Below are 24,090 nucleotides of genomic sequence, written 5' to 3' on the forward strand. Positions count from 1 at the left end.
ATTTTAATGCGTCGCATCAAACTCTTGGACCACATCCTCAGATATTCTGATTTGAATACATCTGGGGTAGGGCCTGAAAATGCTTTTTACTATACATCCAGGATATTTTTGTTCAATTTGTCTGCAGACCACAGTGTAAAAAAAAAAAAAAGGTGCTCTAGACTTTCATCCTCCTCAGCTTCCTTCTCTAATTATCTGATAGCCCGATCACATGACTCAGGTACAGGTTCTTCTCATATCCTCATATCTTGTTTTTAGCTTTCTACCTTCCTGGTATCAGCCTAATCTGATTATCTAATTTTCATTTTTAACCCCACATCTCAGGAATTAAAGAAATTTAACCTCTGCTATTTACCAGCAAAAAATATTTTGTAAAAAATTGTTCACCTTCCTCAAAAATAAAAAGCACAGCCCAGGACAGGAACCATTCCAGAAGCCAACTTGTCAGACATGGATTGGACTGGACAATGGATTGGAGAGGGATGCCGATGAAGAGTGAGCTACTTGGATCAGGTGGACACTTGAGACTATGTTGGCATCTCCTGCCTGGAGGGTAGATGAAAGGGTAGAGCAGGTTAGAAGCTGGCAAAATGGACATGAAAAGAGAGAGTGGAAGGAGGGCGCGGACTGTCTCATTGTGGGGTGAGTAATTGGGAGCATGTAGTAAGGTTTATATAAGTTTTTATGTGAGAGACTGACTTGATTTGTAAACTTTCACTTAAAGCGCAATAAAAATTATTAATAAAAAACAAAAACACAGCTTCCTGGGGAGCAGACCAGCAAGGCTAGAGTAGCTGGTGCCCAACAAGAGGAAGAGGGGCAGAGATGAGGCTAAGGAGATAGGCAGAGCTTGATCATAAGGACATGTAGGTTCAGTTAAGGGTTTTGACCTTTACCATGGGAGCCATGAGAAGCCATCATTGCTGCCTTTCCTAAACCTAAGTATCATTTCATTTCTAGTTGATTTAAATGATGGGAAATGGCATAAGAGAGATGTGAGAGTCTTGGATAACCCCCAGGTATAGAGTTGGATGGTGGGTAGATGATGGTACGTTTCACAAAATAGTAGCCAAGAAGGCTTAGGGGTGGAATAGGTAGAGAAGAAGCTTGGGTCTAGATCTTTGTATTTAAGAAACCTATGAGACATTGAATAGGAGATGTACAACAAGCAGTTGACTCTATGTAGTTGGTTCTCAAGAAGGAGATCTTGGCTGGGAAGACAGGTTTGAAGGAGTATAAGTATATAGATGATATTTGAAATTGTGGATGTCAATGAGATTTCTGAAGAAAAGCAATTGGAATGAGAGGAGTAAAGGTCAAGAATGGAACCCTGAGTAATATCGGCATTTGTAGGAAAAAAGAAGAAGCCCACAGAATGATTTTAAAATGAGAGAATTCCAAATGGAAAATTTTGAATGAAAGAATGAGAATGAGGGAATGGCACCTGGAAGTCAAGGAAGAGAGAGGCTCACCAAGGAGAATGGGACCAATGGCCCCAAAGAATTTAATAAAGAAGAAGCAGCCCTAATCTGACCCCCTGGACTTGGCACTAAGCAGTTTGTTAACAATCCTAGCAAGATCAATCTACATTGAGTCATGGGCGCCTAACAGTGAACTGACAGCAGTGAACAGACTGTGGGATTACTCCTGAAAGTAAATATACTCTAAAACATACATTTGAATCAGAGAAGCAATAATCCAAAGCTGCTCAGCAACCATGTCCTCTTCTGACCCCTGTCTTAAGCAGAATGAAAGTGAAATACCAGTTCTAAAACCTAGAGGGGAGATGAGAATGAGATACACGGACTGATAGCATTGCAGCTCCAACTGTCTTGCTGTCACTCTGAGCAACTTTGTACATACCCTAAATATTTCTGCAATTGCTTTTCGGAAGTGTGGGGTGTATGTGTGTGTGTGTGTGTGTGTGTGTGTTTTAAAATGTCTACCATCCAAGACTTCCTAAGGCTCCTCGTATTTGCTTTCCTCAGTGACATTACCTGAAAGCCATACTGGTAAAGGGCTAATAGGAAATACAGGGTCCAGTTTGCAAAAGCAGACCTGTGTCTGCCAGACTAAGGATTCATTTTAGCGTGTACCAACTGAGCATGGTTCCATATGGCTCTCATCTGGTAAGGCATGCTATGGGATCACAGCAGTGCTGCTAATTAAATGCCAGTGAGTTTGGGTGCTGCAGTGAGGCCTTCACGCTCAAATTGCTGAGACCGAAGCAGAAAGAAGCGTATCAACCTCCCTGAAGCTCATTAGGCTAGGGTAGAGCTTGAATTCAGATAGCTTCAGTTTTCAGATCCTAAATGGATGCTGCAAGAGGGCCCACAAATGAGCTCCAAGAGGAATAAACAAACATTATGTCTATGTAGTTTTAACAGAAAACAATGTCTTCGGCCAAGTTTTCCTTGAATTTGTTCCCCTCAGTCACTCCTTATTTTACTGACTGTATCACTGATTCTAGAAAAGCCTCATGTTTAACTTGTTTTTATAGTTGATCACACCCACATGCTTCACATTGACACAAACTAAGGGATAAGTCTTCCAAGGTACGAAATACACATATGGAGGAAATATGAATGTTTTGGGTGCCTACAGATGGAGACAGGCAGTCAGGCCCTTGCTAGCATTTCCTGAGGGCCCTGGCATTCTGCTTTCCATGTATAGTGAAGTCTAAGTCTACTAAAGCACAAAGAAACTTTGTCTTGAAATCATCTTCTGCTCCTTCCTAGAATCACTGTGCACCCCCTTTCTCAGTGAGTAACACAGTTCTCTATGTGGTTATCAAGCCCAACGCCTGGCATTTACCTTGGCCTTCCGCCTGCCTCACCCAGATAGCATGTCCCATCAATTCATCAATTCTAACCTCTAAATACCTCTCAGGAGTCCCTGGGTGGTGCAAACAGTTAACATGCTCTGCTGCTAACCAAAAGGATGGTGGTTCAAGTCCGCCCAGAGGCTCCTTGAAAGAAAGGCCTTTCTGGTGATCTGCTTCCAAAAGCTCAGGCATTAAAACCCCTATGGAGCACAGTTCTACTCACATGCATGAGATCACTATGAGTCTGAGTGAACTCCATGACAACTGGTTTAGAAGTACTGCTCAGATTTGTCTACTCTTTCACCGCTCTCACTGCCCATTTCCTTCTACTGTCATCATCATTTCTTTCCTGAACAACTGCAGCAGCCTCCTATATCTTTGTCTCCCATCAAGCCCCTTTTCAGTCCACTCTCCTCAGAGAAGTCAAAATGATTATTCTACAATGAAAACTAGACTGGTCTGTCTCCTAATTAAACATGTCAATAGCATCTGATAGAACAGAGCATGCACTCACTAACATGGCTTATGAAACCTTTATGATCACGCTCCTGATTACCTTTAGCTTTTCTATTATTTTGGCAAACACTTATCAAGTCTTTACTTTGTATCAGGTGCTGTGTTCCACTTAATCATCACAATAGATCTTTGAGATAAATATTAACAAAGTACTAGAATCCACCCAAAGGCACCTTGGAAAAAAGGCCTGGTGATCTGCTTCCAAAAAATCAGCCATTGAAATCCTATGGAGCACAGCTGTATTCTGACACACTGAGGTCACCATGAGTTTGAATTGACTCAATGGCAACTTCGGTGATGGTGGATTATTAAATTCATTTTGTAGAAGAAGTGAAGCTTAGAGAAGTTAGATAACTTACCCAGAGCTGTACGATTATCAATTAACATAGAGGGATTTGAATCCAGGTCTGTGCAGAGCCCATGTGCTAACTATGGTGCTGCCCACTCTCTAGCCTCCTCTGCACCATTCCTCCCCTTGCACTATATGTTCCAGAATCTGCCCTCATCCTTCAGTACCACCTGGTTCAAAACTACCATCTCTCACTTGGATTATTGGAGTAGTTTTCTAACTAGTCTCCCTACTTCCATTTACCTTTGTATCCCTTAGTCTCTTCTCTAACACAGTAGCCACAGTGAACCCTTAAAAATATAATGTAGAGTATGTCACCTTTCTGCTCAAAAACTCCTAATACTTCCCATTTCTGAGCAAAAGTCAAATATTGGCATTGGCTTCTAAAGCCTTCCAACATGACCTTGTCTCTCTTTTCCCCCTCTGCCCAGCTCTTTGACTCATGGCTTCTTTCCTTCTTTCTTAACTCAGCTCAAGCTGCACTGGCTGTGCTTTGAAACCAAAAAACACAGTCCTGTTTTATGTCTTTGAACTTTGTTTCTTCTGCCTTTTAGGTTCCTACTAAAATGGCCTGTGGCTTTTTGATTCTCTTTGATTGAAAATGGCAACCTCCATCCCCCTGGTGCTCATTACTCCCATTCTATACTTTATTCTCTCCTTAGCACTTTCACATTTTGATTGACTGCATATTTTATTTGTTTATATCTCCCCCACTGCCAGAAAGTAAGCTCCTTGAGGGCAAAGACTTCAGTCTGTTTTGTTTGTTATTATAACCTCAAAGCCTAGAAAATTAGTTGGCACACACCAGGGGGCTCATTAGATATTTTTGGTAGAACATACATGACATTTTTATTTTATTTTATCTTATTGCATATTATATTTACCTCATGCTTGCAAAAGATATACCTATTGCCATCAAGTCAATTCCAACTCATAGCGACCCTATAGGACAGAGTAGAACTGCGACATAAGGTGTCCAAGGAGCCACTGGTGGAGTTGAACCACTGACCTTTTGGTTAGCAGCCAAGTTCTTAACCACTGCACCACTAGGCCTTCCTAAGATAAAAGGAGGTTTTTGGCACTGGATTGGGAGAAGTGGGTCTTTTGTTATACTAAGTTTGCACTATAAAGTGCTATATGGATCTGACAATATTAATTATATATAGCTGCATGGTATAATTCATGACCTCATCATAAAATGCCAAAAGAAGTTTATAATGAAGGCAATCACTTTGTCCCCAGTAGCTATATGTTTATGCTCAGTTCCTGTATCTTTAAATTTGTCTTCTTTACCAGGTAGCTATACATATAATTATTTTAAGAAAGGAGAACAAGTTTTTTTTTAAATGAGTGTGTCAGAATTTTCTTTTTTCCCGTTCTCCCTTTTCTTTGCATGGCCTGGCTTCATCTTTTCATTTGAATCTGCATAATTTAACTTCTGAATGACTAGATAACATTTAAAAGGTGTTGGATGTCACAGAATGAACAAGTAACGTAATACATTTGTGCAAAATTCTCTGTCTCTTTTCAGTTTGATTCAACTGATTTGAATCCTTACTTAGAGTTGAAATTCAGCTTGCCACCTCATTTCCTCCTTTATTAGTTTTGCCTTTGAAATGCAGAAGTTCATTTGAACCGTGATTCTCTCACTTTTGGGAACGACTGTACCGACGGCAGTGGGTTTTGGGTACCTAACAAAAGCTGATCTTTTTTTTTTTTTCTTTTAGCAGCTGTGGATTAGACAGGTAAACATAGAGACAGCAATGGCATGATATTTCTCAGTCTAATGAAACTCAAAAATAGAAAGCTGAAGGAACCTGAAGTTGAAATGCTTTCAAGAAATTGAGTTTAAAGTTCCTAAAAATCATCTCATAGTGCTTCCTCTCAACTCCCCTATTCCACCCCCAATTTTATATCTGTCTAATTTGTGCACTTCAGGTTGGATTTCTGAGCACATTGACAGTATGAGAACTATTGTGGAACTCATCATTATAATTCTGAGCCTTTAATTAACACACTTTAAAATGGCTTTGTCAGGACGATGAGCAGCAGAAAAGCAATTGACTCATTCTTAGAATAGGTATGTGATAAAGAAGAATAGAATAGTAAAACTGAGCTCTTCACTAAGCCTCATTGGTTCAGGAATTTAAGGAGTATCAGGAGCATGGATCATCCAGTAATTCACTTTGATATATCATGATAGGTATTATTGTTATTTCATAGCTAGGTAAATTAAACATAAAAAGGCCGAGTGACTAGTATGTGCTCCCATGAAAGGTCATTGGCAAACCAGAAATAGTCCCTAGTATGGATAATAAACTCACTTGCTCCAGCAATTATTTTGAGAGCAATGGCTCTCTAAGGTTTTCTGGTCAACCACAAGGACTGTTCTAATAGGGTCAAAGGCCTCAAAAAGATGGATGGCTTTATTTATCTCTTGGTGCTTGTCCTAGACAAAAAAAAAAAAAAAAAAAAAAGGCCACCAGAAACAGTGGAAGAATCATTATGCTTTTAAAGAGGTGAGTAATGCTACAATTCCTATTTTCTTTACTGTTTAAATAAGTTAGTAGTTTATTTCAGAAATAGAAATTAAAATATTTTTTGTATTTATAAATAGTACTGAAATTCAATCAATATTTACTAAAAATCATTCTCTTTTGGAAAATTAAACACATGTACCGTTAAAAATGGACCTAAGAACAAAAAAAAAAGAACTCTATGCCTGCCTGCCATCCATCCATCCATCCATCTACCCATCCACCCATCCACCCATCCACCCATCCACCCACCCACCCAGCCAGCCAGCCAGCCAGCCAGCCAGCCAGCCAGCCAGCCAGCCAGCCAGCCAGCCAGCCAGCCAGCCAGCCACTCATTCGACAAGTATTTATTAGGCAACTGTTCTGTGCCAGCCACTGTTCTAGATGCATAGGATACCACAGTGAACAAAACAAAGTCCTGTCCTCTTGGAACTTATATTCTAAGTGAGGGAGACACACACAAAAAAATCAAACAAAAAATATTTCACACTCACATACCATCATCTGAATTATTAAGGAGAAGGACGCTTGTGTTCAGCTACTGTTTCCCAGATGATATTTGAAAAATCATAAGAGAGGGGATGTAGATGTTAAAAATGGGAAATATCCAGCAAATTAACGTCTAGATGCTTGAAGAAGCAACTAAAGTGATATTATCCTCTGATCTCTGGATCTGAACAAAATATATTACTTCTTTGATGGGAATAATGAGACCCAGAAATTTCAAAGACTTCTCTTTAGTTGCATCAAAAAGAAATGGAGCCTGAAGAAATGCCTCTATTTCATCAGTTCTGTGGAGCAAAAGCAAAAACACCAAGAATGCATCATTCTGGGGCTTCCCTCACACCTGTTGCTACCTTCTGTTTCTTATTTGTTAGAATTTTGAATAACCCCACTAAACGTCTACAAATGACTTAAAATAGAATTATCTTCTTTTCTTACTTCCCTACACCAAAATGTCTTACTTATTTTGAATAAAACACTGCACCAATGATAAATTCAGAAAATTTTAATGAAACACTGGTTTCAGATATGATGACTTATGTATTATTTGTTTTAAAGTAGTTTTAGCCATTCAGAAAGTATCAAAGTATATTCTTACACTGATACCAGAAATAATTAAGCATTTTACTTCATTAAATTTTAAATGAAAAAATGTAAAATGGCAGATATTTTTCCTTAAAACTTTTTGTATAATCTTAAAATTAGTAGCTTCTGAAGTATTCAAGTAGGAGAAGGTATGAGCCTGTTTTAGTTGAGAACATGAAAATAAAGAATAAGTTGACTTACTTGTAGGGAAAAAGTTTATTTTAGAAGATAATTTTGCTTATCCACTCCTTTCATGAAGATGAAAAAATGGATGATTTTTACCAACTTCTGTAGTCTGAAATTGATCAAGCATGGAATCAAGATTCATTGATAATTCCTGGTGATTGGAATGTGAAAGTTGGAACAAGGAAGAAAGATTGGTAGTTGAAAAATATTGCCTTGGTGATAGAAATGACACAGGAGACTGCATGATAGAATTTTGCAAGACCAATGAACTATTCATTGCAGATACCTTTTTTCAACAGCATAAATGCTACTGTACACATGGACTTCGCCAGATGGACTACGGAGGAATCAAGTAGACTACATCTGTGGAAAGAGATGATGGAGAAGCTCAATATCATCAGTCAGAACAAGGCCACAGGCTGACTGCAGAGCAGATCATCAAGTGTTCATATGCAAGTTCAAGTTGAAGCTGAAGAAAATTAAATCATGTTCATAAGAGCCAAAGTACGGTCTTGAGTATATCCCACCTGAGTTAGATCTCACGAGTAGATTTGATGCATGGAATATTAATGATGAAGACCAGATGAATTGTGAGATGACATCAAGGACATCATACATGAAGAAAGCTAAAGATCATTTAAAAGACAGGGAAGAAAGAAAAGACTGAATTGGATGTCAGAAGAGAGACTGAAACTTGGTCTTGAATGTAGAATAGCTAAAATGAATGGAAGAAATGATGAAATAAAAGAGCTAAACAGAAAATTTCAAAGGATGGCTCAAGAAGACAAAGTATTATAATGAAATGTGCAAAGACCTGGAGTTTGAAAACCAAAAGGCAAGAACACACTCAACATTTCTCAAGCTGAAAGAACTGAAGAAAAAAATTCAACTCTCAAGTTGCAATATTGAAGGATTCTATTTTTTTTTTTTTTATGGGCAAAATGGAGCCCTGCTAGCCTAGTGGTTAAGAGTTCAACTGCTAACCAAAAGATCAGCACTTTGAATCTATCAGTTGCTCCTTGGAAACCTTATGGGGCAGTTTTACTCTGTCCTATAGGGTCGCTAGGAGTTGGAACCGACTCTAGGGCAACTGGTTGGGTTTGGTTTGATGGGCAAAATATTGAATGATGCAGGAAGCATCAAAAGAAGATGGAAGGAAAGGAATACATAGAGTAGGTGTACCAAAAAGAATTGGTCAACGTTCAGCCACTTCAGGAGGTAACATATGATCAAGAACTGATGGTCCTGAAGGAAGAAGTCCAAGCTGTACTGGAGGCATTGGGGAAAAACAAGGCTCCAGGAATTGATGGAATAGCAGTTCAGATGTTTCAACAAATGGATGCAATGTTGGAAGCACTCATTCATCTATGCCAAGTAATTTGGAAGACTGCTACCTGGCCAATTGACTAGAAGAGATCCATATTAGTGCCCATTCCAAAGGAAGGTGATCCAAAAGAATGAGGAAATTATCAAGCAATATCATTAATGTCACACACAAGTAAAATTTGCTGAAGATAATTAAAAAACAGTTGCAGCGGTACATCAACAGGGAATTGCAGAAAGTCCAGGCAGATTCAGAAGAGGATGTGGAATGAGAGATATCATTGCTGATGTCAGATGGATCATGACTAAAAGTAGAGAATACCAGAAAGATGTTTACCTGTGTTTTATTGAGTATATAAAGGCATTTGACTCTGTGGATCATAACAAATTATGGATAACATTTCAAAGAATAGGAATTCCAGAACACTTAACTGTGCTCATGAGAAACCTGAACACACATCAAGAAGCAGTCGTTCGAATAGAACAAGAGGATACTGCGTGGTTTAAAGGCAAGAAAGGTGTATATCAGGGCTGTATCCTTTCACTATACTTGTTTAATCTCTATGCTGAACAAGTAATCTGAGAATCTGGACTATATGAAGAAGAACGTGGCATCAGAATTGGAGGAAGACTCATTAACAACCTGCAATGTGCAGATGACACAACCTTGCTGAGAGTGAAGAGGACTTGATGCACTTGCGGGTGAAGATCAAAGACTACAGCCTTCAAATATAGATCACACCTCAACATACCTCAATATAAAGGAAACAAAAGTCCTCACAACTGAACCAATAAGCAACATCATGGTAAACAGAAAATATTGAGGTTGTCAAGGATTTCATTTGTCTTGGACCCACAATCAGTGCCCCTGAAAGCAGCAGTCAAGAAGTCAAAGGACATATTGCTTTTGGAAAATCTGCTGCAAAAGATCTGTTTAAAGTGTTAAAGAGCAAACATGTCACTTTGAGGACTAATGTGCTCCTGACCCAAGCCATGTTATTTTCAATCGCCTCATATGCATGTGAAAGCCCGACAACGGGTAAGGAAGACCAAGTAAGAATTGACTCCTTTGAATTACTGTGTTGAGGAAGAATATTGAATATACATGGATTACCAGAAGAACGAACAAATCTGTCTTGAAAGAATTACAACCAGAATGCTTCTTAGAAGCGAGGATAGTGAGAGTCCTCTCACTTAACTTTGGACATGTTATCAGGAGGGATCAGTCCCTGGAGAAGGACATGAAGCATGGTGAAGTAGAGGGTCTGTGAAAAAGGAAAACCCTCAATAAGATGGACTGACGCAGTGGCTGCAGTAATGGTCTCAAACATAGCAATGATGGTGAGGATGGCGTAGGATTGGGCAGAGTTTCGTTCTGTTATTCGTAGGGCTGCTATGAGTCAGAACCAACTCAACAGCACCTAACGACAACAAGAACAATTTCTTGTCATTTTATACATATCTTTTTCTCAGTCTGGCCACTATTATAATGGGAATAGTAGACTGACCTCTAAGAACCATAAAGGATTTAGATGTTAGAGAAATAAAACAATGCTTTTAAACACCTTGGATAAAGATGCTATTGTGTAGAATAATACTGGTGTTCCAAGGTCCCTCTTTCACTCTTGCTAAGGACAGAGGCCAATTCCTTACTTCCCTGTGGTTGTTTTGGTGAGAGAAAACAGTCTTGAAATCTCATTCTTGCCTTTCAATCTGTGACCCTTCAGGTCTGGTGGGCCATGAATCCTCCACAGCTGTCTTCAGAGTGCTCATTTGTTTGTTCTGTTTCCCTCCCCAGGTTTGCCAGACCATATTTCTCTCTAGTCTCTTTTCTCTTTCCTCTCCATTCCCACACTTTCCTCTTTGCCACCATCTCCTCAGGACCTTCTCTTTTGATTTTCAAGAGCCTATTTTGGAAGTTCAGAAAAACGAGCATTGTTTTTTTTTTCCTCCTTCCATGCTAGTTATGATTCTAATTCTGCTCGAGACTATACAGACAACTCTGCTCGGCTAAAGGATGAGGAAGTCTGGGAAAGGAAAAAAATAAAAAAGGACAGTAATATTTTAAGAAAGATTGAGATTTGTTAGTTTTTCCAACTAGTCCATTCCTTTCTGCCCTTTGGTGGGGAATCAGTAGTCTTATCTGCTTCCCACTGCCCACCTATAATACTCTTCCCCATTTCTTCTCCACCTGCTTTACCCACCCACCCACTCCAGCTCTTTAGTGCTCTCACCCCCTTTTTTGAGGGGAAACTGTACCATTTCCTCCTTGAGAAAAGGGCCCTTGCTTGCTGCCATCACAAATCTTGCAGTGTTTAATCTTAGACTTCCACTGGGTATTAATGGGCATTGCCCGTTGCCTAGATTCTGTTGACTCTGAAGTGGAGAGAGTGTACTTCAGCTCTAGGGGTGGGTTTCGCTTTACTAGCAACGGCTCCTCCTGATTTCCTTCTAAAATATCTAAGTGCAAACACCCGTGCTTTGGTGAGTATTGAGACCACACAGTCCGGTCTCATGTGAGAAAGCCTCTTTTTTCTTCTTGACAGGACTTTAACCTGACTCCTAACAGTAGTAATCTGGCATAAGCATCCTAAAGAACAGTTATTTCTTCTTTGGGCTGTTTTCTATATGAAGGACTGCCGCAGTACTGAGAGTAGGTCTGGACAGATGGCTCCATTGCCAACTAAACTCTCTCTAATCCCCAAATCCCTTTTCTAACAGAAAAGAATGGGCATGAGGATCTCAGTTTATCTTGCCATGGTTAAGAAAAAAATTTATGGTTTGTATCCTCTATTCCAACATGAGCATTTAATATGGCTCCAAATTCCCTTTCTATTCCTATCAGTCACTAAGCTAAATTTATTCTACGTTCCAGCCAACCTGGAGTATTAAGTACAGCTAAAGCACACCATGAGCTTTCCACCCTCCTGACTTTGTTCATACAGAGCCCTCCCTCTGCACAGAATGGCTTCCTTATTTTTCTTCTTCTCCCCTCTTTCTACCTGTGGACATTGTATCTACTCTTTAAAACCTTTATCAAATGCATTTTTTATAGATTCCTTTCCTAGTCCCACCAACCAAAATGTGATTCCTTGTAATTTTGTCCTTGTTTCCCCTTGTATTAATCACAATTTCTGTAATTGTCTTAATTTCTCCAATTAGGTTGTTTGAAGGAGGAAAATAAGTCTTATATCTATAGTCCCATAACAGCTGGAACTGTGCTTTGCATGTATAACAAGATCACAAAATAAGAGGAAAAATAGATGTTTAGAAAACTTGGAGCTTCTGTATTAAAAAAAAAAAAAAAAAAACCATTGCTGTCAAGTCGATTCCAACTCATAGCAACCCTGTAGGACACAGTAGAACTGCCCCATAGAGTTTCCAGGGAGTGCCTGGTGGATTCAAACTGCCAATTTTATGGTTCGCAGCTGAGCTCTTAACCACTGTGCCATGAGGGTCTGAAAAATCAATGTGTCAGAAATTTGAGTTTAAACATATTAAAATATGTAAGACCTTAATTTATACTTCTTCTGCTGATATCTTTCAAACAGGAACAGTATTTGGTATTAAAGTGTTGTATAATTATTAACCTAAACATCTAAAAAAAAGGCAATTATTCTGACTTCAGGTGTAGGCTCACTTTGTGATCTTTGAAAAGCCAATTACTGTGTTACAGTTTTGCCAATTAATAAAAGTGGAACTTGCATGAAAAAAACCCACAGATGAGAAGTGTCAAAGAGTAACTCTTGTTGAATATCATTTGAGTGCAATTTCTTGATTTTTTTTTACTCCATCCTTACTTGGACCAAAACATTAAGATCCCAATGATAAGAAGAGAAATGTAAATGGCTTAATAAGGAATGCCACTAAAAATGAAAAACCTATGTCTCACTTTATTCCCCAGCCTTGGATTTGGAGAAGCCTGTGATGTTTCTCAAAGACCCTGCTGTATTGTATGTGTTTGTGTATAAGGCTTGTATTTATGAGTGTGTATGTATTTTATGTATGTTTACATATGCATATTTTAATTTCTGTTTAGTGTTGCATATGTATTCAACTAAATTGCAAATATGTCATGATTAATAATGAGGTACATGATTTTCCTTTCAACATATAATGAAAGAATTCCTAGCCCTTCTTGGCAGTCTTTCCCTGTGGGGGATATGTCTTTATTCTTTTATCAGGCTAACTATCCCCAAATGCTTTTTATCCCTTCTCCACTAATAAATAGGCCTATACCTGCCCATGTGCTGCATTGCATTTTGTTTTAAATATTAATATTATGATAAATGACAAATTATCTCAGACCTCATTATTTCTAATTGTAATCATGAACTAATAAGAGTCTTTTATTGGTAAGATTCTTTTGGCATCACATACAAAGTAGGTATGCCAGAGATGGACACTATGTCCTCACCATATATGAAACAGTTGCTACTATTTTGACTAATATTGTTGTGGATTACAAATATTTCTAGGATCTAGAAATTTCCCACCTATGGTATTACTCCCTTTTAACAGTCAGTGTTGTCGTCCATGTTAACAGTCAGTATTGTTGCCCATGTTAGATCCCCATTATTACTAAATTCATTGTTGTTTGGATTTCGAGACCATGTAGTATAGTGACATCAGCTAATTTCAAAAACTATTGTGAGGGTTGCTTTTAATAGAGGAGTTGAGTTTCATAAGACAGCTGTCCTTGAGTATGTTCGTTACCTGGTTTTTCCCCCAGCTGTTTTTAAATTAGATTTCTTACTGTGACAACTCTCCACAGATGTGCCATACTTGTCCAAAAACTTACTATGTGTTTTCATCTTTAGTTTTTCAAACTGCATAATAGTAAATGATGCTATTGTTTCTGTGAATGCCATTATTTCTCTTTATTTATATCATGTAAGGGTACATTGCAGAATATGCTATGCCAAATGTACTTACCATAAAGAACCTACCACTAACAAAACTGAATGTCTTTGGCTGGCAGTGTTGTCATTCTACAGAATATTTTTAATAGGAATATATATATAGGGGACTAAACTTTAAAAAACTATGGACATAACTTAATTGGTCTCTGGGAAGTTGTACTGTGCTTTCAGTAAACTGTGTATTTGGACCAAGAGCTCTATATTGGCACTAGTCATTTTCACAAGTTTCAGAATCATCAAACTAGTCCTTAATCTTTTGTATTTTGTATACATTACAGGGATGCTGTCCTTGCTTTATCATATAGGGTTCAATTCAACACAAATTGAATGCCCAGAGCCTTCCTCCAAATAGCTTAAGTCTAGCAGAAGAGATATAAGTACGTAAATAACTATGAAATAAGGAAAAATATTAAAATTTTATTTCTGCAAACACGAGGAATTATACTATCATTTGATCTCTAATCATATTTCTTTGGTTTTCCTTTTTTAGAGAGGAGGAAACAAGAGAGTTAATTCACTGGGATTTAAGAGCCCTTACTCACTAAACACAAAATGAATAAGTCATTAATTAGCCCATTTCTTCATTGGCTCAAAAAGTATTTATTGAATCTATTTTATGTACCAAGTACTATTCGTGGCTCAAGAAAACACAGAGGAATTAATTAGACCAGGCCCTCTTCTGTGAGGATGTTACAACCCACTGGAGAAAAATAATAGTTGCTAAGATACAATAGGAAACCCTGGTGGCATAGTGGTTAAGGGCTGCAGCTGCTAACCAAAAGGTCAGCAGTTCAAATCCACCAAGTGCTCCTTGGAAACTCTATGGGGCAGTTCTACTCTGTCCTATAGGGTCGCTATGAGTCAGAATGAAATCAACAGCAGTGAGTTTTTTGTTTGTTTGTTTGTTTGTTTGTTATCTGCAATAATACAATACACATGTAGAGTTATCTCATTAAGACTACAGGGACGGAAGAGATCCTGAAATATTTCTAGTAAGCAAGATATCCTAAATTAAAATCACCTGTATGGATTCCTTTATTATTAATTGCATCATTTAAAATAGCATTATTGGTTTCTTAAAATAACCGTAGCAATTTGTTACACTATAAAGTGACTATAAGAAAGTAAAAGCTTTTAAATAAATAAATTAATAAGAAGTTATTCAAATTAATGTTGCATCTTGGGAAGCTATCAATTATTTACGATTTCGAGAGTTCCTATACTTAAATTCATTTGATTAAACAAATCTGTGTTGAGCACCTACAATGTTGTAGATATTATTCTAAGCCTTGGGAATATAGCAGTGAACAAAACAAATGAAAATCCAAGTCCATAAGAATGTAAGCTTACTTTCTTACAGGGGAGAAATAGTTAAGAAACAAATCAATTACAAAATATACTATATCAGGTCAAAATAGTTGTTATGGAGAAGAACAAAGCAAGAAATAGGGATAGATGTGCCAGGGGAGGCGAGTGGGTTGATCTTTCAAATGTGGTTATGGATAAGATGATATTTGAAAGGGGTCCTGAAGTAGGTGGAGGGAGTAAGGCAAGCAGATCTTTAGAGAAAGAGAACCCAGGTAGAGGGAACAGCAACTGCAAAAGCCCTGACATGGAAACATGTTTCTTGGGTTTAAGGAACAGCAAGGAGCCTTTGCGGGGGCAGAGGCATCAGTGGGGAGGGTTGTAGGAGAGGAGTTGAGAAAGATAGCAGAGTCAGATTATGTAGGTCCTTATTGGCCATGGGGAGTGCTATGGCTTAACTCTAAGATGCCGGCCATCAGAAGGGTGTGAGCAGGAAAGAGACTGGTTCTGACCACAAAAATCACTCCAGCTCCTGTGTTGAGCATAGACTGTGGAGAACAAGGATAGAGCAAGGAGACCAGTTAAAAGGCTGTCATAGTGTTCCAGGTGAGAGAAGCTGGTGGCTCAAACCAGGATAGTAGTGGTGGAGGTGTGAAAAGCAATTCAGTTATAGATGTATGGCCACACCTGAAACCTTATTATTACTAATCACTTTACCCTGCACCCTGTCTATAGTGTCCATTTCAAGCATCCCTAACTAGCATTCCTTCTAGCACCTCAACTCCAGCACATTTTTTTACCACACTAGAACCTATAATCCATTATCCTTCCACCTTTTCACTGTCCCTTCTAGCCTCACTTCCATCTTTATTCAATTTAAGTTCCATACCAAAAAAAAGAAAAAAGAAAAATCCGTTGCCCTCAAGTCGATTCCAACTATAGCGACCCTATAGGACAGAGTAGAACTGCCCCATATGGTTTCCAGGGAGCGCCTAGTGGATTTGAACTGCCAACCTTTTGGTTAGCAGCTAAAGCTCTTAACCACTATGCTACCAGAGTTTCCTTAAGTTCCATGGTCTGAATTAAATTCCTTGCATAGACCCATAACTTCTTCCATCTTTTTATGTATATGTTTATTACTGTCCTCACCTAGCAAAACCACCAAATCAAACCCCTTGCCATCAAGTCATTTCTGACTCATAGCCACCCTGTAGGATAGAATACAACTGCTCCCATAGGGTTTCCAAGACTATAAATATTTACAGAAGAAGACTGCCACTTCTTTCTCCTGCTGAATGACTGGTGGGTTCGAACTGCCAATTTTTAGGTTAGCGGGTGAACCCTTTAACCACTGTGCTACCAGGGCTCCTCACAAAACCACAGATCTCATTAATTAAAATTCTCTGGCAATGCTATCTCTGCACCTAGGGAGCTGAATGTCTTTGGGGAAAAACGTACAAACTTGCTTATTGCCTCACTTTAAATTCCTGACCATAGCATACAGGAGACCCTTTGGGCTCCCCAGCAATCCTAATACATTTGCCAAGTCCCTTTACTCCCCCTTGCTGACTGTTTCATATTTTCTCTTCCTCACATTTCCAACACCTCCTCTATCATCCTCATCATCAGCTTCCTCTTCACTGAAAAGTAAACAGGAAGAACTTCTACATATCCCCATCATCACAACTGCCAGCCCTCCTGAATTTATGCCCACATTCTCTGCTGTCACTAAGGGTGAATTTGTTTCTATCTAAGGCAAACACTTCCACATATGTACTGAATTGTTCCACTCTCACCTAGTCAAGGTGTCGCGGGAGTCAGTGTTTCCACTCTCTCAAACAAACACAATATTGTATCCCCCATGTTAAAAGAACCTTCTCTTTATCCCAACCCCTCTTTACCCATTGTCATGGAGTCCAGTTGATTTCAACTTATAGGGACCCTATAGCACAGAGTAGAACTGCCTCATAGGTTTTCCGAGGAGTGACTGGTGGATTCCAACTGCCAACCTTTTGGTTAGCAGCTGTAGCACTTAACCACTGCGCCACCAGGGCTCCTCCCCATTCTCTAGCTGCCATCTTTTTTCTTGTTTCCTTTTGCAGCAATATTCCTCAAAAGAGTTGTCTATACTCACACTTATTGATTATACTTACTTTCCTCCCATTCTTTTGTTTTTCTAAACTTTTTTTTTTTAATTTCATTGTGCTTTAGGTGAAAGTTTACAGAGCAAATTAGTTTCTCATTCAAAAATTTATACACAAATTGTTTTATGACATTGGTTGCAACCCCTGTAATGTGTCAGCACTCTCCCCCTTCCATTCTTATTTAAACTCACTACTTTGTTGTTGATCAGTCCCCTGAAACTGCTGCTGTCAAAGTTGCCAGTGACTTCTAAGTTGCTAAAACAAATGACCATTTCCCAGTACTCATTTGATTTGACTTACCAGAAATATTTGACACAGATGATCACTTTCTCTGCCTTGAAATTCTTTCTTCACTTGACTGCCAGGACATCTGGCTTGAATGTCTTTGTTCCTACCTCACTAGGTCAACTTTCTCTTCATCTTTGCTGATGCCTTTCACCTTTCTAACCTCTGCCGGAATTCCTTGGACTTTTTTTCTGTATCTAAGCCCACTCCTAGGTGATGTTATGAAGGCCCATGATTTTAAATATACCACAGTGATGACCACCTAGATTAGCCCAGACCTCTGCCCAGAAGCTCAACAGCCTGCCTCGTGTCTCATTTTGGATGCCTACTCAACACTAAGGAGCCCTGGTGGTACAGTGGTTAAGCACATGGCTTATAATTAAAAGGTTGGCAATTTGAACCCACCAGCTGCTTCAGGGGAGAAAGTTGTGGCAGTCTGCTTCTGTAAAGATAACAGCCTTAGAAACCCTATAGGGCAGTTCTGCTCTGGCCTATAAGGTCACTATAAGTCAGAATCAGCTTGACGGCAGTAGATGGCATAGATACTCAACATCTAAAGCTTCATGTGTCCAAAACTAGAGTATTGATTTTTTCACTTCTAAATATGCTTCTCCTGCATTTTTCCTTAGGAAGTGATATTTCTGAACATTTAATTGCCCAGGTCAGTAATCTTGGTGTTGTCATTAACTCCTGTCTTTGCCTCATGACCCAGGTTTAATCAAGCAACAAATCATGCCAGGTTTACCTTCAAGAACTGGCTGGCCACGTTTTTGCCATTTCTTAAAACATATGCTAAAGCATCTAAATGATTTTATCCTTTGAAACTCATTTTGATTTCTAGAAACACCTACAAGTCATGCCAAGTTTCATGACCATGGTTTTCTTAAGTGACTTATAAATTATCCTGAAAGGCAATTCTAAAATAATAGTTTCAAAAACAATTTTCACTAGGATAGTGTCAATGGGATGAATATTTAACTTACCAAATTACCACTTGGTAGGGTAATGTCCTTTTGGGTATATAGGTTCTGGATTATTGTTTAAAATTTATCTCCATTCTTTAGAATCAAAATTTTTGTTAAAATCTCATGAATAACAGGAAGACTTATTTATTGTTCTATAATGTTGATAAGAATACTGAATCTAGAACCACACTGCTGATTTCAATACTGGTCAAACATTTCTTAGCTACATTAACACAAACAAGTCCTTTAATTTTTGTGCCTCAATTTCCCCAACTATAAAATGGGTGTAGTAACAGTGCCTATCCCAGGATTTCTTAGAAGGATCAAATGAGATCATGTACTTAAAGTGTTTAGGACACAGCCTGGCACAAAATAAGAGGTGGTTCTAGGAGTGAAATAATTATATGGCAGAATCAGCACTATCATCAGCCTGCAGGGAATGTGAGGCATAAATAGAATAGTTAATTGAAAGGTGGAAAGCATTCCAAGATTCCAAGAATTGTTTTAAAAATAAGAAAAAGCACATTGCCATCAATTCCAATTCCAATTCAAATCTATATAAGGTAGAGTAGAACTGCCCCATAGGGCTTCCAAGGAGCAGGTGGTAAATTCGAACTGCTGACCTTTTGGTTAGCAGTCAAGTTCTTAACCACTGTGCCACCAGGTCTCAAAAACCAAAAAAACAAACCCACTGCTGCCGAATCCATTCCAACTCATAGCAACCCTATAGGGCAGAGTTAGTAGCTGAATGCTTAACCAGGGCTCCAAACAACCATAAAAGAGACATTTAAGGCAGTACGTATGTGTGTGTGTGTGTGTATATATATATGTGTATATATATATATATGTATGTGTATGTATATATATCAATTATCTACGAAGTGAGAGAACTAGCCAACAAACACCACAGACAGTAAAATGCTAGAAAAAGATTACTTCTACCAAGAACAGTTTAAAATAATTTATGGTGAAATCTTTGGTTTTTAAATGCTCAGTTTTGATTACAGTAAAACTGAGATCTATACCCGTAAAGCACCAGTTTTGACATATGAATATGCAGAAATGTAGGACTTTCATACAAACTACTAGTACAGAGTTGTGATTAGATGCTATAAGAGAAAGCCTTCTGAATTATAGCTATTTTATTTTTTGGGTTATTTATGTGTATGTAGGAAGCTACCACTTATACTTCTACCACTACACGCTGAACTACCATACTGTTGACCTAGTTGTTTTATGTTTCATGAAGTTTAAATTTGTTATAGGGAGTATCATTTATAGGACAGTAGAACTGCCCCCATAGGGTTTCCAAGGAATGGCTGGTGGATTTGAACTGCCAACCTTTTGGTTAGCAGCCAAACTCTTAACCACTGCACCACCAGGGCTCCATCATTTATATAGCACAGCAGGCATTCTTGCTGCTGGCACAATTATACACTTATTGAAGATATAAATCCAATAAGTATTAATTGAGTTCCTACTATGAGTAAAGCACAGTCTTCTCATGCTAAGAATATGCATACCTCCAAATAAAAATGTAAGATTCATGTACTAATAACAGCTGATCCTGTGATTTCACTTTTCACGTAGACATGCTTTCTTGAAATCCAGTTCATTACCATTAACCCCAGGACTGTGAAGCTATGTGTACAAGTGGAAAAAGTAATTTCCCAGTAAATGGAAAAAAAAACCCTAAAACCTTTATCTTTTTCCTCTAGTTGGCCCGCCACAATAAACTATTACAGCAGATGCTCAAACCAGGATTGGATCCAGATGAAGGAGACGAAGCCTTAAAATATTATGCCAACCACACTGCACAGATTGAGGTAACAATCTATTTTTTTTCTTGAAAAGGATGAACTGTAAATATATATGCTTACTTTCTACTTCAAACCATTTTCATCATTTTTCCAAAAAAAATGAAACAGAATGGTGATTTGTACTGTAGAAGTATCTACTCCAAAACGAGATGTGAGTGATCTATGAGAAACTGGTGTGCACGTTTTTCAGTTTTTTTTTAAACCTGAACTATATGTAAATTTTCTTTCTTTTTTTTTTTTTTTTATTGAGAAGGCAGTCATTGCAAAGCAGTGATGTTTTACCCAGAAAGAGATAGGATTATCATAATAGAAGCTATCATCCGAGAAAAGGCTTCTTTTAAAAAAATTGTAGAAGGCTTATTAAAATAGAAATCTTTGTTTCTTGAGAAAGTGTCAAAAGTGAAGGGAACACAGAAGACACTAACGAAGTTTTCACATCAGTAGCATAAGCTTGCATTGGTTTCACAGTTTCTCTTTTCCGATCCCTCCACCCTCCGTAATGACACGTTTGAATGCTGGTGGCAGTGAAGTTGCCGTGGGTCAACATGAGCTTACCGTTGTGTGCCCTGAGGCCCATCTGGCTGTCATTTACTAACTATGGTGTCATTTTGACACTAGTTCACAGAGCTAATCAGGCAGAAGTGAGCAGAGAAGTTGACGATTGTAACTTCTAATTTACATGTATACTTCATACTCATTGGCAGACGTTTTTTAGTTTTCTGCAAAGTATATGATGGGCATCGCTGTTATTAACACTTGGGATATATGGCAAGGGGTTTTGGTACTTTATTGTTTACTATTGTCAAACCTTTGGAATAATGAGCATTATTACTTTGTATCACACAGTGGGTTCCTTGCTTACATTTGTGAGCATTGATAATACTGCAGCTCTTAGACTTGGGAGACTTGATCTAGTGGAACCACGTGCTGGACCAGTAATAAAAACGTTGCTTACTACATCAAGTTCTTAGGAACGGAGACTCTGGCAAAATTAGGAAGCTGGAGAAATTTATATAATGAGATCATGGAACCATGAAGTTCGTTGGGAAGGTCCCAGAAGCCAAAATACAAATCTGGAGATCAGAAGCGATCCTCAGGACATTGCGGATAAAGTGGGCAGGCCAGAGAGAGGGACTTGGGGGCTATTGTTTGAGACTGAGATTTCCAGCAGTGAGGAGAAAATTAGCTGTAAATGCGCACATTCAGTAAATGTTCAGTGATCACTTACTTTCCACAATTCATACATATAGAAGACACTTCTGTGTAGTAAGTGTGTAAACAAAAGGGCCAAGGAAATATGGAGAAAACAGTCATTAGCTGCCCACAGGATTTCAGGATTAATTTCACAGAGAAGGTTGCCATTAAGAATATATTAAAGATTGAGTAGAAGTTTCTCTCTACTAAAGATTGGGCAGGAGATTTCAGGTGGGGGAAAGTATGAAAGAACAGAGGGTTTAGAAGAGAAATGGCTTTTTCAAAAAAATCTGGAGAAAGGGTTAGAAAGGGAATGAGTAGAATGAATGCAGATAGATCAGACAGGAGAACATCATAACAGGAAAGGTGAGAGATGGTGGTATGAAAGATGGCTAGATTGGTGAATCTACATATGTACTGACAGGGCTTGATGTTGAGTTACATATGGAAGGTAAGGGAAATGGTGTGCACAAGGATGCCCCCAGACATTTGGTTTGAATAAATGGACTGAAGTCAGTGTCATACATGGGAATCCTAGAAGATACCAGATTTGGCGGTTAAGAGGTAAGGGAAGATCATTTCTCCATTCTTAGAGAAACTGAATTTGAGGTAACATTGAGGCATCTATGCAGTTGGATATGGAAGTCCAAGATTGAAAAGAGGCATTTGTGCCAATATTATAAATTCCTCACATTGAGCAATTCTCATGCTCATTCAAAAACCAGCTCATACAGCCTTCTCAGAGGAGCCTCCACTCCTTCCTCCAGGCATTCATTAATTTCATTCCACTGTGCTTCCACAGCACTTTGATCATTCTGTTGGCTTTTGTTATCACTGGGAATATTGCTAGGTTTATATGTGTCATTTTTCTCCTTTTTTGAGGCAGGGTCTGGCCTTGATCTCCTTTGTACTTCCAAAACTCAACTTTGTCTGGAACATATCCACAACAATGAATAGTGTTGAAAGTAATTGTCTATAACTTCTAGACTCACCTGTAGCCCATTGCCGTCGAGTCGATTCCAACTCATACTGACCCTATAGGACAGAGGAGAACTGCCCCATAGGGTTTCCGAGGCTATAATCTTTACAGAAGCAGGCTGCCACATCTTTCTGCCATGGAGCAGCTGGTGGGTTTGAACCACTAATTTTTCAATTAGCAGCTGAGTGCTTAGCCACTGTGCCACTGGGGCTCCTTTATAGACTCACAGACTCTGGATAATAGGAAGGACCTTGTATATTCCCTAATCTGGTCTCCCATCCAAGGAGAAATTATTCTGTAATGATCCTACTTCTGCTTTACCTTCTTCCAAAGATAGAAATCTCACTATTTCAGGGAATACTGTTCCAATTTTGAACAAATTTAATAATTAGTTTTTTTTTTTAACTAGCTCTCCTTTAACATGTACTGTTCAGAACATTTGCTCCCCTCTTAACATGATGGTGTAGTGATTAAGAGTTACAGCTGCCAACCAAAAGGTCGGCATTTGAAATTCACCAGGTGCTCTATGGGGAAGTTCTACTCTGTCCTACAGGGTCGCTAAGAGTTGGAATCAACTCGATGGCAACAGATTTGATTTGGTTTTAACATGATAACTTTGCTCTGACATTTGAAGAACCATCATGATAACTAAACCCCCAGCTCTTGTAGGTTGAGGTTCATGGCTTTGTTTTGTTTTTCACCTTTGAATTTTTCATAGCTTCTCACCCAAGGACTGAATAAGCATTTGTTAAATAAATGTATTGAAAAATCATCCATCTTTGTTTTTTTTTTTTTATAGTTAACACATTCCCATTTCCTTCAGTAATACCACCAGTTTGTCAGTGTCCTTTGTAAAATGTGGTAAACAGAACCAAACATAATATTTAATATAGGCTTGGTTTATAATAATCATGACACTCTTTCTTTAATCTGCCCTGAGGTAGTGCATATTAAATCATGTAAACCTTTTTTCCGCCCACACAAATGCCTTTCATACCAAATATGTCCATTTCTTATTTTGTATAATTTATTGTTTTATCCTGTAAGTAGGAATTTTTGTTTATTTCCATTAAACTTATTCTTGTTTGTTTTATGATAGTACTTAGCATATGGTTTGTATATATAAATTATATTAGTTAGGATGCCTTCAGTTTTAAGTAACAGAACACCAAACTGAAAATAGCTTAAATAATACAATCATTTAACTACCTCATATAATGAGAAGACTAGAGATAGGTAGTCCTATAATTGATCAAAGGATTCAATGATGTCATCAAAGGTGCAGGCCTTTTCAGTCTTACTGTTAGGTCATCTTTAACATGCTTATGTTAACCTCATGGTTGAGAAATGGGTGCTAAAGTTCCAGGCATCACATTCTCACACAGTCTTTTGTTGTAAATAGGAAGAAAGAGGGTATGGACAAAAAAAGAATTTTTATTTTTGTATGTTTGGCCTTTGTTTTTCTCATATGGTTCTCTGCCTTTACCAGGAAGCAAAATCTTTCCCAGAAACCCTCTAGGAGATTTCTCCTTATGACTCATTTTCTAGAGCTAGGTCACATGCCCACCACGAGACCAGTCAATGGCAAAGGGAAATAGAATTACTCTTCTGGCTTAGACCAATCTGATTCATTCCTCAGGGCTGAGCACAGT

At 38.4% G+C, this 24,090-nt stretch overlaps 1 protein-coding gene across 7 annotated transcripts in view; it reads left to right on the forward strand.

Annotated features, from left to right (window-relative positions):
* Window positions 1-24,090, forward strand: part of ITPR2 (inositol 1,4,5-trisphosphate receptor type 2) — a 537,466-nt gene that overhangs the window by 389,471 nt on the left and 123,905 nt on the right. For 6 of the 7 annotated variants that reach the window (XM_064284462.1, XM_064284460.1, XM_064284461.1 and 3 more), the window contains one exon: window positions 20,164-20,271. In XM_064284462.1, the coding sequence (XP_064140532.1) occupies window positions 20,164-20,271 (108 nt within the window). Of the gene's footprint in view, window positions 1-7,800; window positions 8,391-20,163; window positions 20,272-24,090 lie in introns of those variants that run through there. The other variant, XM_064284466.1, reaches the window with a different exon arrangement.

The sequence above is a fragment of the Loxodonta africana genome, chromosome 4, assembly GCF_030014295.1.
Source record: "Loxodonta africana isolate mLoxAfr1 chromosome 4, mLoxAfr1.hap2, whole genome shotgun sequence".
Lineage (NCBI taxonomy): Eukaryota > Metazoa > Chordata > Mammalia > Proboscidea > Elephantidae > Loxodonta > Loxodonta africana.